The 23,800-nt window shown below is 35.6% G+C and overlaps 1 protein-coding gene across 2 annotated transcripts in view; it reads right to left on the reverse strand.

Annotated features, from left to right (window-relative positions):
• Positions 1 to 216: 216 nt before the first annotated feature.
• Caap1 (caspase activity and apoptosis inhibitor 1) overlaps positions 217 to 23,800 on the reverse strand; it is a 78,283-nt gene continuing 54,699 nt past the window's right edge. The window contains exons 7-9 of one of the 2 annotated variants that reach the window (XR_013438149.1): positions 21,015 to 21,091; positions 3,858 to 4,034; positions 217 to 3,151 (exon numbers count right to left, since the gene is read on the reverse strand). Coding sequence is in view for 1 of the 2 variants with exons in the window: in XM_078047724.1 (XP_077903850.1) it covers positions 20,950 to 21,091 (142 nt within the window). In the remaining variant the exon portion in view is untranslated. Of the gene's footprint in view, positions 3,152 to 3,857; positions 4,035 to 16,057; positions 21,092 to 23,800 lie in introns of those variants that run through there. The other variant, XM_078047724.1, reaches the window with a different exon arrangement.

Here is a 23,800-nt window from a genome sequence, read left to right on the forward strand (position 1 = left end):
TAGCAACTTTCTGGTGGTAATGAACATTAGAAACCCCGATTCAGTTATTACAGAGAGAACTGGACTATCTTTCAAAGCAAAAATCAAGACACGTCGTATGGCATGAGAAACTCCTACTTTTAAAATGAGAAAGCTAAAGCAAAAAGTGAAATGACCCCCAATGAACAGGCAACAAGAACTGGTGCACCAAAAGATTGAATTTTTTTCTAATTCCAGAAGCTTGACATGTACCAAGTTTATTTTGGGGCATGCATTCAACAAAGGTGGACTTGGGTATTTCCTTTGGTGAGAGTACAGGACTCAAAATATAATTGAAAAGGTAACTAAGAAATATTGTTTTTGTTTTCAGTTTTGTTGTTGTTTTAGTCACCTAAAATCTTCAACACAAATTATATACAGAGGAAAAGAACAACATTTGCTGCCTTGGGAAGTAATCACAGATTCTATCGGATGATGATTCTTATTGTCTTTAACGGCAAGAGTACTCACATCTATAGTTCTCCCCAATCCTTCTATTGTTCTAAATTTTTTTCCCAACTAACATTTCTGAGACCAGAACCTCATATATCCAAAATAGGATGGTGATGGCAAATGTATATGCCACAGCCTTAAGATAGAAAGATTTATGCTTCACCCCCATCTACAGACAGTACATCTATAACTAAAAACTCAGGATGAATGGAAGTTCAGGCCACACTTCAGACAGTTCTGTTACTCCTGACTATAGTATCATAGTCCCACAAGAAAAGGGCTCTGATGAATGGGTGAGGAATTCAGGCAGAACCAGAAAAAAATCTGGCTGATTGCATCAATGCCATCACTATTTATGAAATACTTCTTAATGTGGCTTCAAGCAGAAAAAAGGTTTTCAATTTAGAAGTTAAAATAACTTGGATCATGCTTTATCTAAACTGCCTATCATAAATCAGAGAGTGATACATCTCTTTCTAACATGGCCAGCTTTGCTCTTCATAGCCCAGATTCACAAAATGACAAGTTAAAATAATAACAACAGGCTTCTTTGATTGTTCCTTATAGGCTACAACAAAAATGCAAAAATAAAACAAAAAGCTATTGGGAGAGGCATTTTCAACTTTCAATATTGTGCAATTCATGCTTAAATTGATAATCTCAATCTTATCTCATGACCTTGAAGAAGCTCAGTATTTCAATTGTAAAACATAAATCCCAGTCCATCTTCCAAAAGCAAACATTATACAAAATGAAATGCTTGGGAAACAGGGTGTTGTAATTAACCCACAATTCTCCACAAACTCCTTTGTGCTTTCTACTTCTGTTATTAGAAATCTTCTGAAAATCAGTTCTTTTCCAACCTCGGTATTCAGTATATTACTGAAAATTTCCTAGGTAATGAATTTGCTCCCTGTAGGTTAATTTATCATTCTGAAATCAGTGATTAGTCTATGTTACTGCAAGGATAGAAAACACAAGAGACTGCTGACACTACAAGCATCCTGAAAGTTGTTATTTTTCCATTTAATTTCTGCCACAGACACTTTCTGTGATTGACCCCATCCTATATAAACCTACAGTAGGTACAGTAGGGCTACATGAGTGTGGGTGTGGGTGTGAGCATAGGTGAGAAAGGACAAAGCACATGGCTATAACACTCTCAATCAACTGATATTTGCTCCATTATGGACCTGTTTTAGTTTGCATGTGAGGTGTCCCCAGGAAAGCTCATGTGTGAAATAATACAGGAATGTTCAGAGGTAAAATTATCAAATTATGATAGCTGTAATTTAAACAGAGGATTAATCCATTTGAGATTAATAATTTGAATGCATCAATGGGTGGTAGGCATGGCTGGAGGAAGTCACTGGGGATGTGCCCTTGGATCCTTGTACTCAAGTTCTCTCTGCTTTCTGAAATAAGCAGTTTTCCTCAGTCTCACCTTTCCACTATAATGTGCTGCTTCACCTTGGACCCAGAGCTATGAAGCTGCTAACCATGAACTGAACCTCCATGAACCAAAATTAATTTTTCCTTCTCTAAGTTGTTCTTGTTTGGCATATTGGTCACAACAACTCAAAGCTCTCTAACACAGGAATGAACTACTAATATTTTAATACTCTTCATGTCAATACTTTTTAAAATATTTTTATTTTGATTTTTTTAGTACCAATGATTGACCCAGGAGCACCCTATCACTGAGTTATATCCCCAGCACCCCCCCACACCTTTTTTTTTTTTTTGAGACAAGGTCTGGCTCAGTTGCCAAGGCTGTCTTGTCAACATTTTGAAGACAGTTCTCTTTGTCTCAACCTTATTAACTTTGCTATGATAAAACAATTGGGTGATACTATAGACTAAATTATAAACATTCCCCACCACACAAATTTATTTGTTGAAGTCATACTGCTAATGTGGCATTTGGAGATGGGACCTTTCAGAAGTAATTAGATTTAGATAAGGTCAACATGGTGGGACCCTCATGATGGGGTTAATACATGGACATCAAAGTGTTGGTTTCCTCTGTCTCTGCACTTACATACCCAAAGAAGAAGTCATGTGAGCACACAGTGAAATGAACATTGTCTCTAAGACAGGAATAAGGCTGTCACCAGAATCCAACCATGCTGTCACTCTGACCTCAGATTTCAGCCTCCAGAACTGTAAGAAAATAAGTTTCTGTCATTTAAGCCACCTGGTCTATAGCATTTCGTTATGGCAGTTTAAGTTAAGGTAGATGGAGAAAAAAAGGTACTTTGAGAAAAGCCATTTCCACAGAAACAGAGTATTTCCAAATGCAATGGACAGTTATTTCATTTCATTCATAATCATATTTGTGGAAATTCATTTAACACTGGTTGGCCAAAGCCAAGGGCTGCCACCCTTAAAACAAAACAAAACAGCATACAATTTGAGGAACAAGAGAGTGAACAAAAGCCTTCTCAGTAGATAGAGCTGTCAGTTCAATTTTCTGCATAAAACATCCTGTTCCGATTATAGCAGATAAGATCCAGTGCTTTCTGATCCCTCCATGAAGGAGCTGGGCCCTCCTGTGGTTGGGGATGCCAATGCTGGGGCAGACTGTCAGCTGGCTGTATGTGTACTACAGCCCTTCTGCACCTGGGCCTGCTTCACTTCTTGCAACTTGCACATTCGATCCTCCCCAGCACCTGGTAAGCTGAAATGAATTAAATGAAGAGGTCACTGGCTTCCAACAAAGAGTAACTTAAAAGAAAGAAAACTGCTAAATTTCATCTACAAACTGGGTTTGTGCACTTCTTACTTTGGCAAATTTGAAGCTTTCTACTTGTCTCCATATGGTTCTGTACATTAGGACTCATGCAAAGCTGAAAATACACAGCTAGGTTTACCAGCAGCCAATGGTCAAAAGTGAAGACGCTCTCAGAGGGCAATCACTTTCTAATAACCTAACAGTTTTCCCCTGCTATTAAAAAAAAAAAAAGAAGAATAAAATGTCCATGCCATGCAGGCAAGTACAAAGATATAAATGAAAGCTCTGCCTAGTACTGCAAAATTTGCTTTTTAATAAAATTGATTTGGATCAATTTGAGATAACTGCTGCAAGTACAAGATTTACTTTTAGACATATCATTTGTTTTTGTTTCCAGGCTGGGCTTAAAAGGAACATTGCCAGTGTTTTTCCAATGGCACAGTGTAGTTCTAGAAGAGTTAAAATAAGAAACTCTACCTGCTTAATCTGCCAGAAAACACATGAGAGGAGCAATCAGCTCTGGGAAGAGTTGCTCTGAATGAGGTACGCCTGGCTGCTTTAGGCCACGCTGTTTGTCAGTCTTTCAAAATTCAAGTCATTACCAGATGCTGATCTACTATAATATTGTGATATTTTATCTGATTACACTTACCTGATTGTGCCTTATCTGCTATTTTCCTTCCCATTCTTCCATGTATATTAAATGCAGGTGCTTTTATTATTCTGAGAGCTAGGAAGTGTTGACTGCTCTGAATATAAATGGGGATATTATATCATTAACTTGCTCCAAAAGCAGGGCCATTCACTGCGTAAATCACATGCAAGGTACCTAGTGGAGACACAATAAACCATAATGTCTTGAGAAAGAAAGCAATGAGGAATGGATAAGGAGATAAAAATTTAAGGCATTGTCAAAGATGGGTAATCTTCAAAATCCTATTTGGTTCTTTCAAACTAGCATTTGGCAATAATATAACCTTTATATTAGAAACTTTTTTAAGTTCATAAAAAAAATCTTTTGGGGGAGACATTACAACATGGAATGCTATCAGTAGTAGGACTGCATAAAAATATGATCACTAACATTCTATGCCTCGTCTAAGCTACAACGGAGACCATTTTGAACTTACCAGTCTAATCTTTTAGAGGCGTATTCTTTGCTTTGGCAAATATATTCTTACCCCACCTGGATGTACTGTTCAAACAAGGTGAACAAATGGCCAAATGCTTTCAACATTTCCAGATGTTAAAAGGTGAATAACTTAGAATCTGGTTGCAAATTTCAAAGGAAGCAATATGCAGTGAATTAAGGCAGAACTGTGACAATGTGCAGCAGCCCAACAGTCTGGGCTTATACGCTCTGCTTAGCTTCCACTATGCTGGCCTCGATGAAAGTTAATCCACAGTTATTTAAGTGGAAAGTTTCAGAAAATCCATTTTCAGAGCAAATGTTATGTGAGTGTTTAAATGAGCCAGTGCCCACCATTGGACAGAATATCAGATGGCCTGTTCATTCATCAGTGTGTCAGACTGACACAGCAGCTGGGGTCCAAACCTCATAAAGGAACACAAGTGACAACTTTGCTTGAAGGAATGCAGCCATGATCATCTTCTATCAGAATTGAAGGTGTGAAATTTAGGAGAACCAGTGTGAGGTCAACTGGGAACATGAAGAATAAGGTAACGAAGGAGGACATGGTTTCTACTCTCACTTTGCTCCTGGGGACCCTGTGCAAGGAGACTGACACAAAGGACGTGGGTGCTGCTGTTCTTGCTCAACATTTGCCATTATACCCAAATGCACAGAACAGTGCCTTTCCCGGTACCTGAACCAATGTATGTTAAAACACCTCTTTGAGTCAAGGTTGCTCTTTTATCACAGGAATCTTTATTATTCTTAAACTATATGATTGAAAACAAACCTTAATTACGAAACATGGTGAGATTTTCAATAATTCCATATTTGCACATTTTGTCAGGAAAAATATTCTAATAGGATTCTCATAACCTGATTAAATTTCACTTATTTGTTCATATGTAAAAGTAATTTAACTGGATTTTATTTGACATTGTCCATAAGACTTAGTCTCAAAAATTAGTGAAAATAAAAAGGGGATTAGCAAGGATGGTGGAATGTGAAGGTCATCATTATACAAAGTACATGTATAAAGACTTGAATTGGGTGTCAACATACCTTATATACAGAGATATGAAAAATTGTGCATATGCATATACGTGTATCAATAATTGTAATGCAAAAAAAAGGACACGGACACGTATAATGGCATAAAATGACGTGAACATACTTTATATACAGAGATATATAAAAAAATTGTGCTCTATATGTGTAATAGGGATTGTAACGCATTCCACTGTTGTTATGTATTTAAAAAAATAATACATCAATTTTAAAAAATAGTGAAAATGGAAATAAAATAGAAAATGAATACCTAACATAAAAACTAAAACTAAAAGCCTTTTAGAGGAAAGCAAAGGAGAATATGTTCCCAGGTCACAGAAGACAATAATCATACAGGGAAAGAAAAAAGGACCTTTAAATTAGACCTTATCGAATTTAAAGTTTCTACTCATCAAGAGACGCAATTAAAAAAATAAAGAAGCAAGATATAGACTTGGGGAAAACATTGGCAAAATATACTTGACAACTGACTAGACTTGTAGGAAAGATTGGCAAAATATAACTGACAACTGACTGGTATCTAGGACATAGAACTAACTGTGACAACAGAAAGATAAACCACCCAATTATAAATGGGCAAAGAACTTATGGAATCAAAAACATATATGTACACGTGGCCAATAAGCACATGAAAAAGTGCTCAACAACATGCATTATCAAGTAAATACAAATTAAAACCACAAGAAGATGCCATTACACACTGATCAAATGGATACAGAGACAGCCACCATCAAATGTGGGCGAGGGATGGAGCACCCAGAGCAACATTGTCAATGGGAAGATAAATGACACAAGTGTGCTGGGAAAAGGTTTGGCAGTTTCTTCTAAAAGTTGTAAGGACAGTTCTACAAGCAGCTGTTTATTTACTGTAAATGAAAATATGTTCACAAAAGACTTATGCAAGAATGCTCACTGCTACATTCCTCAAATAGCCCAAACTACAAACAATCCCAGTGTCCATCAAGAGAAGAACAGGAAAACTATGGTAAGCAATGAAACCAGCAACACAAAAGAACAAGTTACTGATACATGAGACAGCATGGATAAATCCACAAATAGTACGCAGAGTAAAAGTCATCTTACACAGGCAAACATGGCATGAATTCATTTACATGATATTAGAATATCAAAATTATTGAGTAAGAAACTCAAACAGGGATTGCATCTGTGGTTTGGGGGAGAGATTCACTGGGAAGCAAAATCAGAAAACATTCCGTGTTCTACCTCCTGATACATGTATTTTTGCAAAATTTCTGTGAACTCATATATTTTTAAAATGTACATTTTAATGTAAACATTACATCAAAAAATATTAACAGGGCTGGGGTTGTGGCTCAGTGGCAAAGCACTTGCCTAGCATGTGTGAGGCACTGGGTTTGATCCTTAGCACTACATACAAAAATAAATATAATAAAGGCATACTATCCATCTATATCTACAAAAAAATTAGAAAAAAATGTTAATATTAAACTCTGTATCTGAAGTATTTAGGTGAAGTATGCTAGTGTCTTCAATTTACTTTGTAATACATCACAAACAATAAAATTGGCTAATGAATGGATATAAATGCAATAAAGCAAGTATAATAAAATGTTACTGAGTGAATCTAGCTGCTGGTATGTTGATGTTCACTGTAAAATCCTGACAATTTTTCTATGTATTTGGAAACGTTCAATAATAAAATGTTATAAATAATAAAAACAAATTGTAACTATGTATGCTAGCAAACTTTCTGTTTGGTTATCTATCTATCTATCTATCTTGTATTCTGTGGCACTGGAGATTGAACTCAGGGGTACTCTACCACTGAGCTACATCTCCAGCCCTTTTAATTTTTATTTTGAGACAGGGTATCACAGAATTTCTGAGATTGGCCTTGAAGTTGTAATCCTCCTGCCTCAGTCTCCCCAGTACCAGACTGCAGGAGTGTACCACTGCACCCAATCTGTTTGGACACTTATTACACTTAAAATTATAATTGCAGCAAAGGCTAAAACACCCAACAAGCTCAAATTTACTAAGCTCCACAAAATCAGGGGTTTGCTTTTTTTTTTTAACTGATTAGAAGCACCTAGCTCTGTGTCTGGAATATAGTATGTGATAAATATCTATGAAATGAATTTTATCACATAAATCAGGCTATATTAGTAGAAGTGAAATTTGGTAAAAGCAATACAAATGTCCTCCAAAACCAAGCCCATGACTGAAAATATTTTTAAGCTAAGGATAGATGACTCTAACACTGTTTAATATGAGCTATCTAACTAAACTGATTTCAAAATGGTGATGGGAAATAATAAAATAGAATTTCAAGCATTTATGTAGCTCAGTGATCTAAAACTTAGTTGGGTATCAAAATTATCCTAGAAATGCAGATTTCTAGAATCAGAGATTGACTGAGCAGTTCTGTTAGTCCTTAAAAGATCCTCTCATAATGTCAGTGAATATAAGTTCACCAATGAATGATATTGTTCATTTCTTTTCATCTAGTTCAAACCTTCCAAAAAGACAGCAAGAGACTGTTTGAGCAAGAGCCCCAACATACCAAGCACTATTCATGTTATCCCATTTAGATCTCATGGCAACTCTTCCAGGTATTATTAACCCTAGTTTACAGTTAGGAAAACTAAGACTAGGCAATTGTAAGTAATTTTGTCCATATTCATTATAGATTGCAGTGGAAGAACAATATTGGAAGCCAGAGGGATCCACAATCTTACCATACTACTATAAACTTTTTTCAAACAAGTAAGGGGAAAAGTTACTGGGAAAGTCTTTCACTTGGCATTATGGACAGGAGTAACTTTGACATGTATAAAGTGCTTATTTTAAATGCCTGCTGGTATAATCTCAGCCTTTGCTTGTTCTAGTACCCAAAAAACCTGCTCCTCTTATAGAGCCTCAAGAAAAGTTTGTGTGTGGGTGGGGGGAGACATAGAAACAGATTAATTTACTAGGTCTTTGCTCCCAATACTTCCTGCCCCCTGAACTGCTCTACTTTGGATTCTCAAGAGTTCTTCAAGTGAACGTGCCAAACTGAATATTGCTTTTTCCTCTCACAAAAATCAATAAATAAGTCTCTAGCACTTGACTATTAAAACATCTTGCTAGGGCTGGGGATGTGGCTCAAGCAGTAGTGCGCTCGCCTGGCATGCGTGCGGCCCGGGTTCGATCCTCAGCACCACATACCAACAAAGATGTTGTGTCCGCCAATAACTAAAAAAAATAAATATTAAAAAAAATAAAAATACAAAAATAAATAAAACATCTTGCTACAGTAGAGAATTCTTGGTCAACATCAACAAACAAAATATTTCTACCTCCTTCCATGATTGCTAACATGACCACTGGTACATTAGTTCTCTCATGTTATTTTTAGGTTTGGAGATTATGCTCATTGTAATACAAGTTTGCCCCTGCCACATACAATTTATTAAGATTCCTATATTTCATATTATTCTACCTAGAGCTTTCTGTTAGGAATATTTGGGATTAGCAATCAGGTGTTCAGAATAGAAAATCCATCTCATCCTGTGATTTCACAGCAGGGACTTGTAACAACTCCTACTCTTCTAAACCTCAGTGTGCTCCTTCACAGGGTGCTGAAGGCACTCCATTGCATACCCCAGCCAACAGAGGCACAAATCTCTTAGACAGGCACACTCTATTCAGTACCTAAAAGATCAGATCTTCTTGTGCCTAACAGCATTACTGTGAGGCAAACACAGTATAAAGACTATTAAAAATACCACATAATTTTTTTTAACTCTTTTGGTTTGAACACAGGGCCTCACACATCTCACACATGCTAGGTTAGGCAAAGCACTCCACCACTAAGCTACAGCTACAGCATTCTGTTGTTGTTGTTCAGAGTCAGGGTCTTACTCAATTGCCCAGGATGGCCTCAAACTCATGATCTTCTTCTCTCAGCCTCCAGAGAAGCTGGGATTACCAGCATAAGTCACCATGTCCAGCTTCTTTTCAAACTTCTAACCACCATGCTGACACCTGCCAAAAGTCTGTTGGTACCTCATAGACCATTTCTAGGCATCTCCTACTACCTTATTCCTTGTCCACAGAGATGGATGCTATCAGGAACTGTTTGGGTTTATATCACAGCTGAAAGTTCAAATTATATTCACTTACTTTTAGATCATCTTGCTCATTCATAGAGACGGGAATGCTGGCAGGTTCCAATGAGAACAACAAGAAGTATTAGATGATATATCTATCAAACTGCTGTAAGTTTTTAGTCTCTTTGCACATTTATTGGAGAAAAGTAGCAAGAAATAAAAATATCTTTAGCTCCAAGCTTATGCTTTGATCTAAGTTAATTGACTCTCTCACTCACTCTCTCTCTCTCTCTCTCTCTCTCTCTCTCTCTCTCTCTCTCTCTCTCTCGTGTGTGTGTGTGTGTGTGTGTGTGTGTGTGTGTGACATTGCTAATGCAGTCTTATAAATATGCCACAAATAAAATAAAACAACTAGGCCACCAAATGTTTTATTGGCAGAGTTTCATAGATCATTGATGATATTTATACTGCTTTCTCATCCCATGACACCAGTGTTAAATTCAGCTCACTCAACAGTCCTGGCAAATCTCCATGATAACAAGGTAAGGACTAGAGTCCCTGGAAGTAGAATGTGTGGCCCACCTGTTTCCCACTTAAAATACAATGTACCACCACACACCAGTGTTGAGCTGTTGGTCTTTGTTAGTCTGTAAAAATTTTGTGATCTCTTGAGATTCACTGAAATCCAAGAGCTTAGGTTAGAAAATACATAGAGCATTCTTAAAAGTCAAAGGGAGTCGAGCAGCTATTTGCTTATAGACTAACTCATCCATCTAGAGATTGATCTCTGCCAAATTCTTCATGATTCTGTTACTCTGTTATTTATGAGGAGCTGTGGCATCGTGTTTCAGAAATTACCAACCAGTCAGCATTGGTGGGTATGCATTTTTCTTGTTCACTCAGTGGCAAGAAACATATGTAATAAACTCTTAGAAACTTCATCTCTTTCAGTTAAAGTCAAAGTAACTGCTGACTCAGTGGCCACAAAATCCATTCTTCGGTAAAAGGGAGGACCACCCACTACAGAAAAGGAGAATTTAAAAACTTCAGCATTTCCAACAATAAGAGAGGTACCAATGAGAAGCAAAATGAGAAATGCTCCATGACTGAGAAACTCTTTCTAAATATTTGTATATTATTTTAAATTTGTTCTCCATGGAAAGAGCAAAAGATTAATTCCCCACATGTCCATCTGATTTAAAAAAATTTTTTTAAATAAACTTATTTTACATTTATGGTTGCAGATTGGAATTATTAACCACCTGTCTTGATATTATTTAAACATTACATAAATAAATGTGATTTTACAACCCGAAAACAGTTATTCATAGAACTGTACATTTATTCCCCAATAATTTTTCCTTGTTGTTTAATAAGGGCCGAAAGCTATCATCATTTCAAGTCTTTTTAAAATTCATTACCTACAACACTAAGAAAAACAGATAATACAGTATTTTATTGCAAGTAAAGAAGACCTTAAAGAGATTTTTAAAAATTTACTAGTGGCATCAATTATCTTCTTTGAAGGATGTAGTTAAGAGGAAAATATGATGACCTAAATCAAAACTCCCACTGCTAAACAAAACGTGGGTGGCACAAAAAACAAAACAACAACAAAAAAAAACCCAGCTGAGAGTTCTACCAACCAATACTTACATAGGCAAACACCCTCTTGCATGAGAACAGAACATGGATAAGTAAATTAACATTTTACTTCTTACTTCTTCAAAAAGCAAGAGTATACCTTTAGAATTAGGACAATGTATCTTACAAAATAGGAAGACAGTTCTTTGCTACAAAGGACAGGGAATAGAGAAAAAAATAGGGTAAATGGAAGTGCAGAGAAAAGGTTTAAGATGTGAAGAGATTATGTTTTGGTCCAAATTAATTAAGATTAGACAAATACCTTAAAGAACAAATGTCAGAACAAATCAACTAAAGGAAAATCTTCACTGAAGACAAACTGCTGTGTACTCTAACCCCATACTGCCATCCTGGCTACTCATAGACAAAGCCCACTGTGACAGCTTCTAAGGTGGCTCCCAACGACTCTTCTAATACTGGGAATTGAACCCAAAGCTCCACCCCTTTTTCTTTAATTTTTTTTGAGGGAGTACTGGGGACTGAACTCAGGGGCACTCAACCACTGAGCCACACACCCAGGCCTACTTTATATTTTATTTAGAGACAGTGTCTGACTGAGTTGCTTAGCACCTCACTAAATTGCTGAGGCTGGCTTTGAATTTGCGATTCTCCTGCCTCAGCCTCCCCAGCCACTGCGCCGGGCTTTAAACTCTATTTTGAGACAGTCTCTCACTAAATTGCCCAGGCTAGCCTTGAACTTGTGATCCTCCTGCCTCAGACTCCAGAGGAGAAGCTGGGATTATAGGTGTGTGCCACAACACTAGGTAACTCCTTCTCTTGCTACACGTCCTTGTGTAATTCCCTACTTTGAGTATGGCTGGACCTAGTAAGTCACTTTTAATGTTTAGAATGAAACACTTAGGCTCTCATGTTGTTTACCCTTTCTTACTCTCTTGCTTGGGAGACAGGTGTCATGTTATAAATTGCTGTGCAGAGGAAAATGTGGCAAGGAACCAAGGAAGGTCTTTAACATATGGCCAGTGAGAAACTGAGGTCTTCAGAATGGAATCCTACCAAAAATCACTTGAGTGAGCTTGGAAGTGGGTTCTCTCTCAAGTCTAGTCATCAAATAAGGTGTGACCCCAGATGACATCTTGATTCTGTCCTTGTAAGAGATATTGCTCCAGAGAAGCCAGTTGAGCTGTAACTAAATTCTTGATCCACAGAATTTATGAGGTTAATAAATGTTTGGGTAGTTTTAAGCTACAAAGTTTTGGAATAGAAACCTGGTATGGTGGGGCATGCCTGTAATTCCAGCAACTGGGGGAGGTGACACAGGAGAATCACTAGTTCAAGGCTAGCCTTAACAATTTATTGAGAACTGTCTCAAAATGTAAAACAAAAAATAAAAATCCAGGGATGAGATAGGGGGGATGTAGCTCAGTGGTAGGGAGCCCCTGGATTCAATCCCTAATTCCAAAAGTACAAAAAAGAAAAAAAAGAAAAAAAGTTTTGGGATAGTTACACAGAAATAGAAAATAAATATAGCCTATTTCTTGAAGTAATTGAGTCCAAGTCTTTTCTATGAGTTTAAAATGTCCCACAAATTTTACACAGTGATTCCATTTCTAAATTCTTTGGTGGCTTTAAATATTATTATTACTATAAAAAATACAGTATTATAATTCTCAACTTTCTCCTGAAGACTTCAACTATCTGCATGTAAAAGATTCTGGAAGAGGACTGCTTATACAATATATAAATAACATCTTAAAATAACTCCAACATGGAAATGGAACTCAGAGATACATAGTGCCTCTAGGACAGTTATAGATTATGCCCCAGGAAACTAAATTCAACATTCAATGATTCCAATCATAAGAAATCTGATATCCATCCTCCCAAATATAGGAAAAAATGTATTTTGATAAGCTGAGAATGTAGCTAAATTGCTAGATCTTGCTAAAAGAACAAGACAAACATACGGCAGGGAAGGTTTTCTCTTTTTTTAGCAAAAAGTTAGCTTCCTTTAAAGTATAACATAGAAAAGTCCATGAATCATAATATTGATGGGTTTTGGCAAAGAGAACATATCCATGTAACCATCACTCCTCATGACCCTTTCCACATCTGGTTTCCTTCAACATCACAGTTGTAAATCTTCCGTCTTGCATGTTATAGCAGTTTGTTCATACTAACTGCTACATAATGCCCCATTCCATGAACAGATGACAGGTGAATTGCTCAGTAGCCTACTGATGGGACATTCGGTAGTTTTTTAAATCTTGGCTTTAAAAATGCCTTTGCTGTGCACATTTTTACCCATCTCTTTCAGTGTAATATATAAACATTTCCAACAAATACATACTTAGGAGTCAAATTGTTAGGCCATAGATTATAAGTTTGTTCAGCTTTAGAAGATATTGATATATTATTTTCCTACATAGTGTACCCATTATACTCCCACAAGCAGTGCATGAGTAGTCAAGTTTTAAATGTTAGCTATTCTGATGGTAGTTCAATGGTATTTCATCAAGATTTTGATTTACAAAGCTCTGATGACTAACACAATCAAATACCTTAGTATTTCTTCTCTCTTTCAGAAATGTGATTAATCAGTTATCTCCCTTATCCTATAAACATAATTTTTCTCATTTCTGAAAAATAAACCAAATTAGCATTGCAAACAAAGAAAAAAATCAAACCCAAAAAACTCCCAGAGTTTCTGGAGTGCTAACTATATTGTATTTCTTAATTGAGATGATAGTAACAAATCTGTTCAATATACATTAATTTGTCTTCATTTTAAAGACAATCTACAAAGGGCAGACAAAGATAACCTGCATACTGAAATTATCAGACAAAGACATTAAAGCAGCTATTATGACTATGCTCAATGAAGTAAAGAAAAATAACGTCTGGATGAATGAAGAGATAGATATTTCAGCAAAGACAGAGGAAATATAAAAAAGAACCAAATGGAGATTTTATAATTGAAAAACACAATATAAAAAACTTTAAAAGTCACTATGGGCTTAATAGCAGAACTGAGATAAAATTGAGATGAATCAATGAGCTTGAAGATAGTGCAGGAAATTATCCAATCTGAATGAGAGAAAATTTATTTTTAAAAAGCCTCAAGGATTTTTGTGACAATATTAAAAGGCCTAATATATAAGTAACTCTAGTTTCAGATGAGGAAAGGAAAAATAAAGCAAAATTTATGATGGCAGCCAAAGAAAAATGGCACATACTTAAAAAGGGAACAATTAAAATACCATGGTCTTATTAGAAACTATGGAGGACAGAAGACAGTAGAACACCTTTTAAGTACTGAGTAGAAAAAAAAAGGCAACCCAGAATTCCATATCCAGTGAATATATCAATTAAGGTGAGGCCAGGTGTGGTGGGAGCTTATTTGCCAGCTTATTTGGGAGGTTAAGGCAGGAGGATCACAAGTTTGAGACCAGCCTGGATGACTTAGCAAGACCCTATTTCAAAGTAAAAAATAAAAAGAGCTGGGGATGCAGCTCAGCGGTAGAGCATCTGAGTTCAATCCCTAGTACTGGGGGTTAAAAAAAAAAAAATGAAAGTAGCTCCACGTTTGGTCAAAGTGGAGCAACACTAACAGGAATGACTTGTCCACTTGAAACAACCAGAGAACAGAGTGTGTGGAGCAAGTCCTGACAACACTGGACACTGTAAAACAAAAGATAGTGAGTCTTGTCAAGACAGAAAACAAATGAGGTAAGTGTTACTGCTGTTTTGAGAGAGTTCCAGGCCATGGCAAGGCAGGGGAACCCAGGCAGGGCACAGATCACTTTCTAAATTGAGAAAATGAAGAGTGAAGGACTAGAGGCACTGAGAGTTCTCAGGGCAGTGTAGCACTGATCAAAGAGCAATGTGAAAAGAGAACTCAAGATCCCTCAAGTAATTTAACTGTATCTCGGTAAGGAGGTTCAAGACTATTTGTGTGGATAAAAATAATCCAGCACCAACCAGTTTTTCAGTTCTTCAAGCAGTCAAACATAATTACCATGTGACCCAGTAATTCTACTCTAGGTAAATTCTTACAAGAGTGAGAACATGTTTTTACACATAAACTTGCACATGAATGTTCACAGAAGCATTGTTTATAAGAGCCAGAAAGTGGTGGAAACAACACAGAAGTCAACCAATAAATGAAAGGATAAACAAAAAATGTAGTAAAATCTGTAAATGGAACATTAATTGACAATAAAATGAAGTATTTATATGTTTGACAACATGAATGAACCTTGAAAATAACGTCAGACACAAAAAGTCACCTATCATATTTAATTTATATGAGCAGTGTAGGCAAATCCCAGAGACAAAAAAATACCTTAGTGGATGAAAGGGGCTTGGGGGAAGGCAGATGTGGAGAGTAACTGTGAATGGGTATAAAGTATCTTTTTAGGGTGATAAAAATGTTGTAGATTTAGATGGTGTTGTCAGATACCTAACTCTGTAAAAAACAATGAACTGTACAATTTTAAAGGGTGAACATTATAGTATATGAACATCAATAAAATTGTAAAAATTACAGAAATACATTAAGGAGCATTACTAGCATAACACACTTCTAAATAACTCAGGAGTCAAAGGAAAAATGGGAACATCAGATTGAACAGTTACAAATTCACAAAATCTTAAGTAAATGAACAACCAGATTTAATTATATCTAAATATTTTAAAGTGAACTACTATAGAATTTACTAGAGCAAGAATAGAAACAAGATTATTATATTCTCAAATATCTTTCCTATAAGCTGACAGAAAGAAGCTGTTTCTTAGCCTGATGGCAATGAAAGACAGAAGATGAATCATTGCTTGTGGAAACCAATTTATTTAGTCACTCTGAATCGCTGTTATTTATTACTTGTCAGCACATGCTGTTAGTTCAATTAAATAAAAAAGTCTGAAGTTCTCTTTTCTCCTCCACCCTCATCCTTTAAAAGAAGAGAAATGACACAATTTAAAACATTAAAAGAACATTTTAAGTTTATTGTGTTTTTATTATTTTACTGAGGTGTTATTACATATCTGCAACAAAGGATAGATTCATTGCTTTGACAACTTAGATTTAAATGTTTACAGGAACAATTGTGAAAGTATAATTTGGGACCTCTCCTTGCAGGATAATACAAACCCAAAAATTAATAACAAGGCACTCAGAAAAGTGATCATAGCAATACTGCATTGAATCGTGAAGCAAACTTATGGCTTAAAAAAAAGTGTGATTTCTTAACTGTAGTGTTGAAGGTTTTTGAATGAACTCCTCTTCAGTGTCCATACCCATAGCTGTTATGTGCAAAGTGTATTTCACTTTGACTATGCCACCAAAGGGTTTGCATTATTCGGTTACAGTCAATCATTAAAAAAAAATCTTATTTATATGAAGTACTAGATATATAATGGCAACTACTGCATAGAAACAGAATGTCTAGAGTGATATTAAACAATGTATGTTAACTAAATGTTCCACCTATCCCCGCCAAGCATAAAAGTCTTTATCCCTAATTGTGTTCTTCACTGAGTTTATAAAAAGTGTCTTACAAAACACACTAGTTTGGGGACTAATTTCAGCTTTCAGTGATGAACATATTTTATGCTTTAAGAGACAATAAGTGGCCATCTATCACAGCGCACACAAGTTCATTTCCTTTATTCTATTGTTTCAATGAACAAAAACCACATAATTTCCAGTAAACTTTAAGAGTGTGATTGCAACCAGGCCTCAAAGCAAGTGTAAGTGCATATAATCGTGTTTTCAAATACTTTCCTCAAAATGATACCTCATTTATCTAGTTAATCAAGAAAAGTATCTGCCCACAGAAAATTTTCTCATACCTAAATATTTTTTTTTACAATAAAACTTATTTACACACAACTGCATGTAAATTGCATTTCTTGCAGATTCATCATTAGAAACATCAATTTTCACAGTGTAGTGATAAACAAAAACTCCTCAGTGTGTGATGTTTCCTCCTGCACTGAACAGTCTCCAACAACCAGCTAATCATAATTGTCACTTTTACATTTTGGACGTTATTTCTTTCTGTTGAATGTGCTTCCTCTGCATATCTCCCAACACTCTATCACACCTCCAACATTCTCTGAGCTTTAAGAATTAGCAACCATAGTTTACATATAATTTTAGGATATTAAAATTTTGTGATATCTTGAACATATGTAGATCTTAAGGGTATCAACCTTGTAGCTTTTCTATTTGTGCAAATGCACTCTTTAGATTGTACCTTGCCTTTTATTTTTCATACTTGTCAATATTATCATAAATAAACACGTGTATATACGTACACACACATAGTTGGATTAGTGAAAAAAGTTTGCACATCATTAACTCAATCAATAGATGATTTTAAATATTAGAAAAGCCAAGATTTTATTCACAGAGAAGGATTTCTCTCTAGTTTTATCTTTTGTCCAAATTATTTGCAATAAACCCACAATATTACAAATGAGAAATGAGGGAATCAATGAGGAATCAAAAAACCAAACAATTAAGAAAAATTCTTTGAACTCAAATTGACGTAACATTCATGTACTTTTGCTTGTTTAAATTCACATTGTGGGAGAAATATTTGAGAAAAAGAACATTCGAGTGCCTTTATGTACTGAAATGATTTGGGATATAAGGGAAGAAGACAGTGACAGTGACATGGCCAAAAACCTTGACCATTTACTATAACAAAAAGACACTAGTTCAAAATGTATGCTGTGGCTCAGTGGTAGAGTGCCTGCCTAGCATGTGTGAGGCACTGGGTTTGATTCTCAGCACCACATATAAATAAAATAGAGATCCACTGACAATCAAAAAATATTTAAAAATGTATGCTTTTGAAAATCATTCGTAATAAAATATGTTGGTACTTGAAACTGATCTCATCTAATTAAGAGGTCTATTTCTCTGGTTCTAGAATTATAAAATTCCCAATTATTTATTTAAAAATCTAAATAATAGGTCTTTAAGTTTTATGACATGTATTTTATTTATTTATTTGAACAATCCAGGGCCCCATTCATTCTAGGCAAGTACTCTACCACTGAAATATAACCCCCTGCCTCTTTTAAAACTTTGAGACAGGGTCTTGTTAAATTGCCCAGGCTGGCTGGCCTCAAACTTGCGATCCTCAGCCTCACAAGTACCTGGAAATAGGCATGTGCTTCCACACCAGGCTTCTATTTTTATTTTTCTTAAAGTTTATAAATTGAGAATACAATAAAGACTTAAAAAAAAAAGTCTTTGGGTGGGTTGTGGCTCAGTGGTAGAGTGCTCATCTAGCATACATAAGGCACTGGGTTCAAACCTCAGCACCACATAAAGATAAAATAAAGATATTATGTCCACCTACAACTAAAAATAAATGTTTTAAAAATAATCTTTGTCTCAAACAATGACCAGTTAAGGAAGAAAGTGAGAGGTAGGGAAATGACAGAAGAGCAAAGGAAAGAAGTTAATAGTGAGGTTGAAGAGAAAAAGAAAAAATGGCAAACAGAAAAGTTTAGTCAGGTAGGGCTGGTTGGAAGCAGGTATGTTAAGCGAGCTCATGAAGTTTAATATGTGCCCATCAGTTTTAATTCATTTGGTAGTTCCTTAAGCTCTAAATGTAAACCAACCAAAGTTCTATTTTCTGAAACTATTTCACTAATCAAGGCAAATAATTTTAAGCCAATTCACAATGAAACGTGTTGAAAACTCCCAAACTGTAATTTAAAAGTTCCTGAATTCTATATCAATGCACAAATTGGGGGGGGGGGGATTTAAGAAATAACTATGGTAGCCTCTGCCTATAATCCCAGTAGTTTGGGAGGCTGAGGTAGGAGGATTGGGCTGGGGATGTGGCTCAAGCGGTAGCGCGCTCGCCTAGCATGCGTGCGGCCCGGGTTCGATCCCCAGCACCACATACAAACAAAGATGTTGTGTCCGCTGAGAACTAAGAAAAAATAAATAAATGTTAAAAATTCTCTCTCTCTCTCTGTCCCCCTCTCTCTCTCACTCTCTCTTTAAAAAAAAAAAAAAAAAAACAAGTTCAAGCCAGTTACAGCAATTTAGCAAGGCCCTAAGCAACTAATTGAGACCCTATTTCCAATAAAAAATAAAAAGGGCTGGGATATGGCTTGGTGATTAAATGCACCTGGGTTCAATCCCTGGTACCAAATAAATAAATAAATAGCTATCAATGAGACACTTAACTTTCACTAAAGGCTTTAAAAAATAATTTAGCACTAATATATGAATAGAAACACGAACACCAAGTTCTTAAGAGTTGTCTTATGTTGATGTAACTGGGAAGGATTGATTTTATGTATTCTGTAATTGGGAAGGATTGATTTTATTTGTTCAAGATGTAAAGCAGTAAGTTATATAAGCCTGATTTTTGCCATACAGGCTAAAATTCACATCCTGACAAGAGATTTTCTACTTAGAGACCAGGTAGGAAAAAATGACATCTTAAGGTACATTTAGAGAATAGCTGAGTATATGAACAGCTGAGTATATGTTTTTTTTTAAAAAAAAAACAAAAATGACTGGTTTTCTTCCACATTTTCATAACTATACAGTATTTACAGTTTGGCTCTTTCTCTGGTGACTATAGCAGCAGTAAGATTAACTAGTGCCCCACAAAAACCTTTTTACAGGCTTCAGAATACATAAGTATTCCGTTTACATATTTTAATGTTAATAGCAAGAAAGAACTATAAAACATGAAACTTGACAAGAAAATGTAGTATTTTAACATTTAAATTTGGCTATAAATAAGGGAACATAATAAAGACTTTTTTTTCTTTCTGCATGTTGCAGATTTGTTGTAGAAATAAACATGAAGGTTTATATAATCATGAATAAGTCAAAAGACATCATATTCAGATTTTAATTTGATATCATAGCATTCTTGATATTATATTCTCGTCTTCCATGTTTACTAATAGAAAAATTCCACAAAAAGCTATTACACAGATGTTTAACACCAAAACAATTGTTTTATAGCTAAAACTACATCAAGCAATCTTTTCCACTAAAAGACAAAAACTATATTTACTGATGCTTCCAGAATCTCTTTTCAGGCAGAGAGGTTTTTTAAGTTGGTTTTTAGTTTTTCTTGAGACTATGTTATAAAGACCGATAAACATAATAGCAATAATACCAAATTTTCATTAAATTGGTGACTTAGAATATCACACTAAAAACAGAATATTATTTTAAAAATCTCATGTCAAATATATCTGGAGGATGAAGGGCAAGGATCAATTACCATAACTTCTAGCTCTTTTTTGAACTTTGAATGTTTCAGGGAAAGATATACTAAAACAGAAAAGTAATGAACAAATATAAATTGTTCACAGGAAACAACTTCTCTTTTAAAAGTGACACAGTGAATTCTCTCTTTTAAAAAACTTTTAAAAGAACATTAAAATACTGGTCCTTCTGAATCCATAGTTATGTTTCCATAAAGATAAAGGGAAGATTAGTAATGTGGAAGAAGGTGATAGGCAGAGGGGAGGAATCGGTAGGGAGAGGCAAAGTAGAATGAATTCTTAAAACATAACATTATGTGCATACATAAATATACCACAGGGAGCTTCACCTATATACATAGGTCAAAAGAACCAATCAAATATGAATAAATAGTGAGGGAAAGGAAGTCTAATAGAGGAAGGAATATGGGAGACAGGAAGGAGGATAGGAAGAAAAAGGGGGAAGGATAGGGGTGGATTATGAACTGAAATTGAATTCCATGCACGTATGAGTTTGTCGGAATGAATACAACTACTATGTATAACTATAAAACTCTAATATAAAAAGTGTTACATACTTTTACAGGGAAAAAAGTTATGTGTTCACTTTAATATACAGTACTTTCTACTTCATAATTTAAAAAATCTTTCAGACAGGCGCAGTGGCACATACCTATAATCCCAGCTATTGAGGAGGTTGGGGCAGGAGGATCATAAGTTCCAGGTCGATCTGGACAACTCAGTGGGACCCTGTCTCAAAAAATAAAAAGGGCTCGGGGGTGTAGTTCAGTGGTAGTGTGTACCCAAGTTCAATCCCCAGTACCAAAAGACAAATAAATAAATAATCTTTCAACTGACAACAATTATTATAAATTATATCTAATAAAATTAAATTATGCTCTTAATGAGCAGTGCTAAATTGCTATTTTAGACTAACAATTTCTTCTAAGTAAGATAACAAAAGCAGGCTTTAGTTTTAAAAGAAAAATAACTTTTATCATCAAGGAAAATTCATCAAAATTAACAAAATAATTTTAAGAAAATTCTGAAAATAATTCAATAATATAATTTACATATAAATTATTTTCTTGGATATAAAATATTATTCATATACAAATAAGACTAAGTGTTTCTAAATAAAAACATACACATACTCTCCACATGACAGTCTTTGAATCTATTCAAATTCCCACAGAAAACTAGGCAAAGCAATAGAAACACCAACACATTTAAAACTAAATATACCCCCAAACTCCTTAATATAATCAGATTAGAACAAACCACTAACAAGTAATAAAACCATATCAACACTTCTGTGGGAGAAAGAAAGGGAAGCCATCTGGACAGCTAAACAACATAAACACAGGAGACATCTAAAATCAGTACAAATCATGGCAAGCCAATCTGAGGCTGTCAGCTGAAACTGGGAGGGGTTCTGTCTCTAATAATAGCAGGTCAAAGTGAGGTCTAATAATACAATCTAAAAGGAGCTGGAGCAGTGTATCCCCTGAGAACTCCCGAAAGCAACCAGCCACGACTCTTGGACAGAGACCCACACTAAGAAGAAACGACCGACTCAAATTAAAACTGAGCTTTGTCATGGCTCCTTCATGAAAGCACACTAAAATGGCAAAGAGATTAAAAGGAATAATCCATTTTAGACAGTAAAAAGATGAGAGATGGGTCAAGAAAATTTTGGAAATTGGAACACAAATGAATGGGGATGACTTAGTAGATGAAGATGGTTACAAGCTAAGTGCACAGAGAGACGAAAGTAAGAAGTAACATGATTCTAACATAAACTCAAGTAAGGCACAGTAATGAGGATCCCAGGTTCTTCCTCAGAGTGGAAGGGGAACATGAAAGCTGGTCTCCACACACATAGGCAACAAGCATTCATTCATTCATTCATCAGCTTCAAGATTCTGGCAAAGTGGAAGAGATTCTAAACTCAAACATACCAAGTAGAATTTTTGTTTTGTTTCGTTTTTGTTTTTCTTGTTACCAGTTATTCAACTAAGGGGTACTTAACCACTAAGTCATGTCCCCAGGCCTTTATTTTTTTGAGACAGGGTCTCACCAAGTTGCTTAGGGTCTAAGTTGCTAAGGCTGGTCTGGAACTTTCAACCCTCCAGTCTCAGCCTCCAGAATCGCTAAAATTACAGGCATGAAGAATTAAAGGCAGGGTTAGCCTATTGAAAATAGGTGGATTAAGTAAAAGTCTTCATATTGTGGATATCCAGCTGGAGAGAGAATTCTACCATTACAGAGCCTTAGTCACAAACTTCCAACTAGCTTTTTAGCGTCTTACTCATCTATGCAAGCAGTAAAACATCAGCAAGCATTTTTTTTAAAAACTGAGAAAATATTGAATAGCAAAACAAATAAGAAAAAATTAACTTGAAGGAAACAGAAGGCAAGAAGTCAAAGAAAATAACCATTAAAATTAATATTTATCCATGAAATTGCTAAGCACAAGGCCTAGGCAAGGGCCAAGAAAGTCCTGACGGGTTCAATCAGTAGGAGAAGCAAGAGTGCTTTTTTGATTCAGAAAGTTTATTACTTACACAGATAATGAGAAAAATACATAATGAAATAGTCCATAGCCTTTGTGCTGTGTGATATCAACACAAAAGGGATCAGATTACAATACTAGGAAGTGATCTGACACCTGCTGCTGTGCAGCTAATGCTTTGCTGCAGCTAAGCAATTTTATAGCCTATTAATAGCTCTGCTCTAAGGCAGGGGAAAGGTGGAAAGTCTCATGTCTCAAAGGACCCAGAAAGGCAGGTAGGAAACAGCCTCAAGCCATTCTCTTGAAAGACAAGAAGACTTCCAGAATAAAGGCAGATGAGAAAATGATCATGTAAGGGCTCCTCTTGAGACTGTCTTGCCATGTTCTTGGATGGATCACAGGGTTTATGTCCATCAAGACTTAGTCAATCTGAAATTCAAGCTCTGACTGCATGACCAACCAGGATATGTGCAAGGTCACTGGGATCCCATGCTGGAGCCACTGCCCTATAGATACAAGAATAGAATGCTGCTTTGAAAAGAGAATAGTCAGAAAATAAAAACAGCAAAAAGATCTTCTGGATATTAAAAATATGAAATTTTTAAAAAGTCATAGGAAAACAAAATTGAGAAAAAATATTAGAAAGTGGAAGAAAAAGGAAGTAGAAGCAATAAAAATTTAAAATTGGCCTAGATATATCAGAATGAGTACCAGGAATATAGATTATAAGAAAATAAAGGGGAAAAACTTACCCAAGAAATAATACAAACTTCCCAGAACTGAATGACTTCAATTTCCCCCCTGAGAGTTCACAATATTTAACTTACTGGATGAAAATATATCCATACCCTGACACATGGAGAAATTTCAGAAGAGTCAGGATAAAGATCAGATCCTGACAACTTCCAAAGAGAAATAAATAGGACAAAACATTAAGTATCAAA

This window comes from Ictidomys tridecemlineatus, chromosome 4 (genome assembly GCF_052094955.1).
Source record: "Ictidomys tridecemlineatus isolate mIctTri1 chromosome 4, mIctTri1.hap1, whole genome shotgun sequence".
NCBI lineage: Eukaryota > Metazoa > Chordata > Mammalia > Rodentia > Sciuridae > Ictidomys > Ictidomys tridecemlineatus.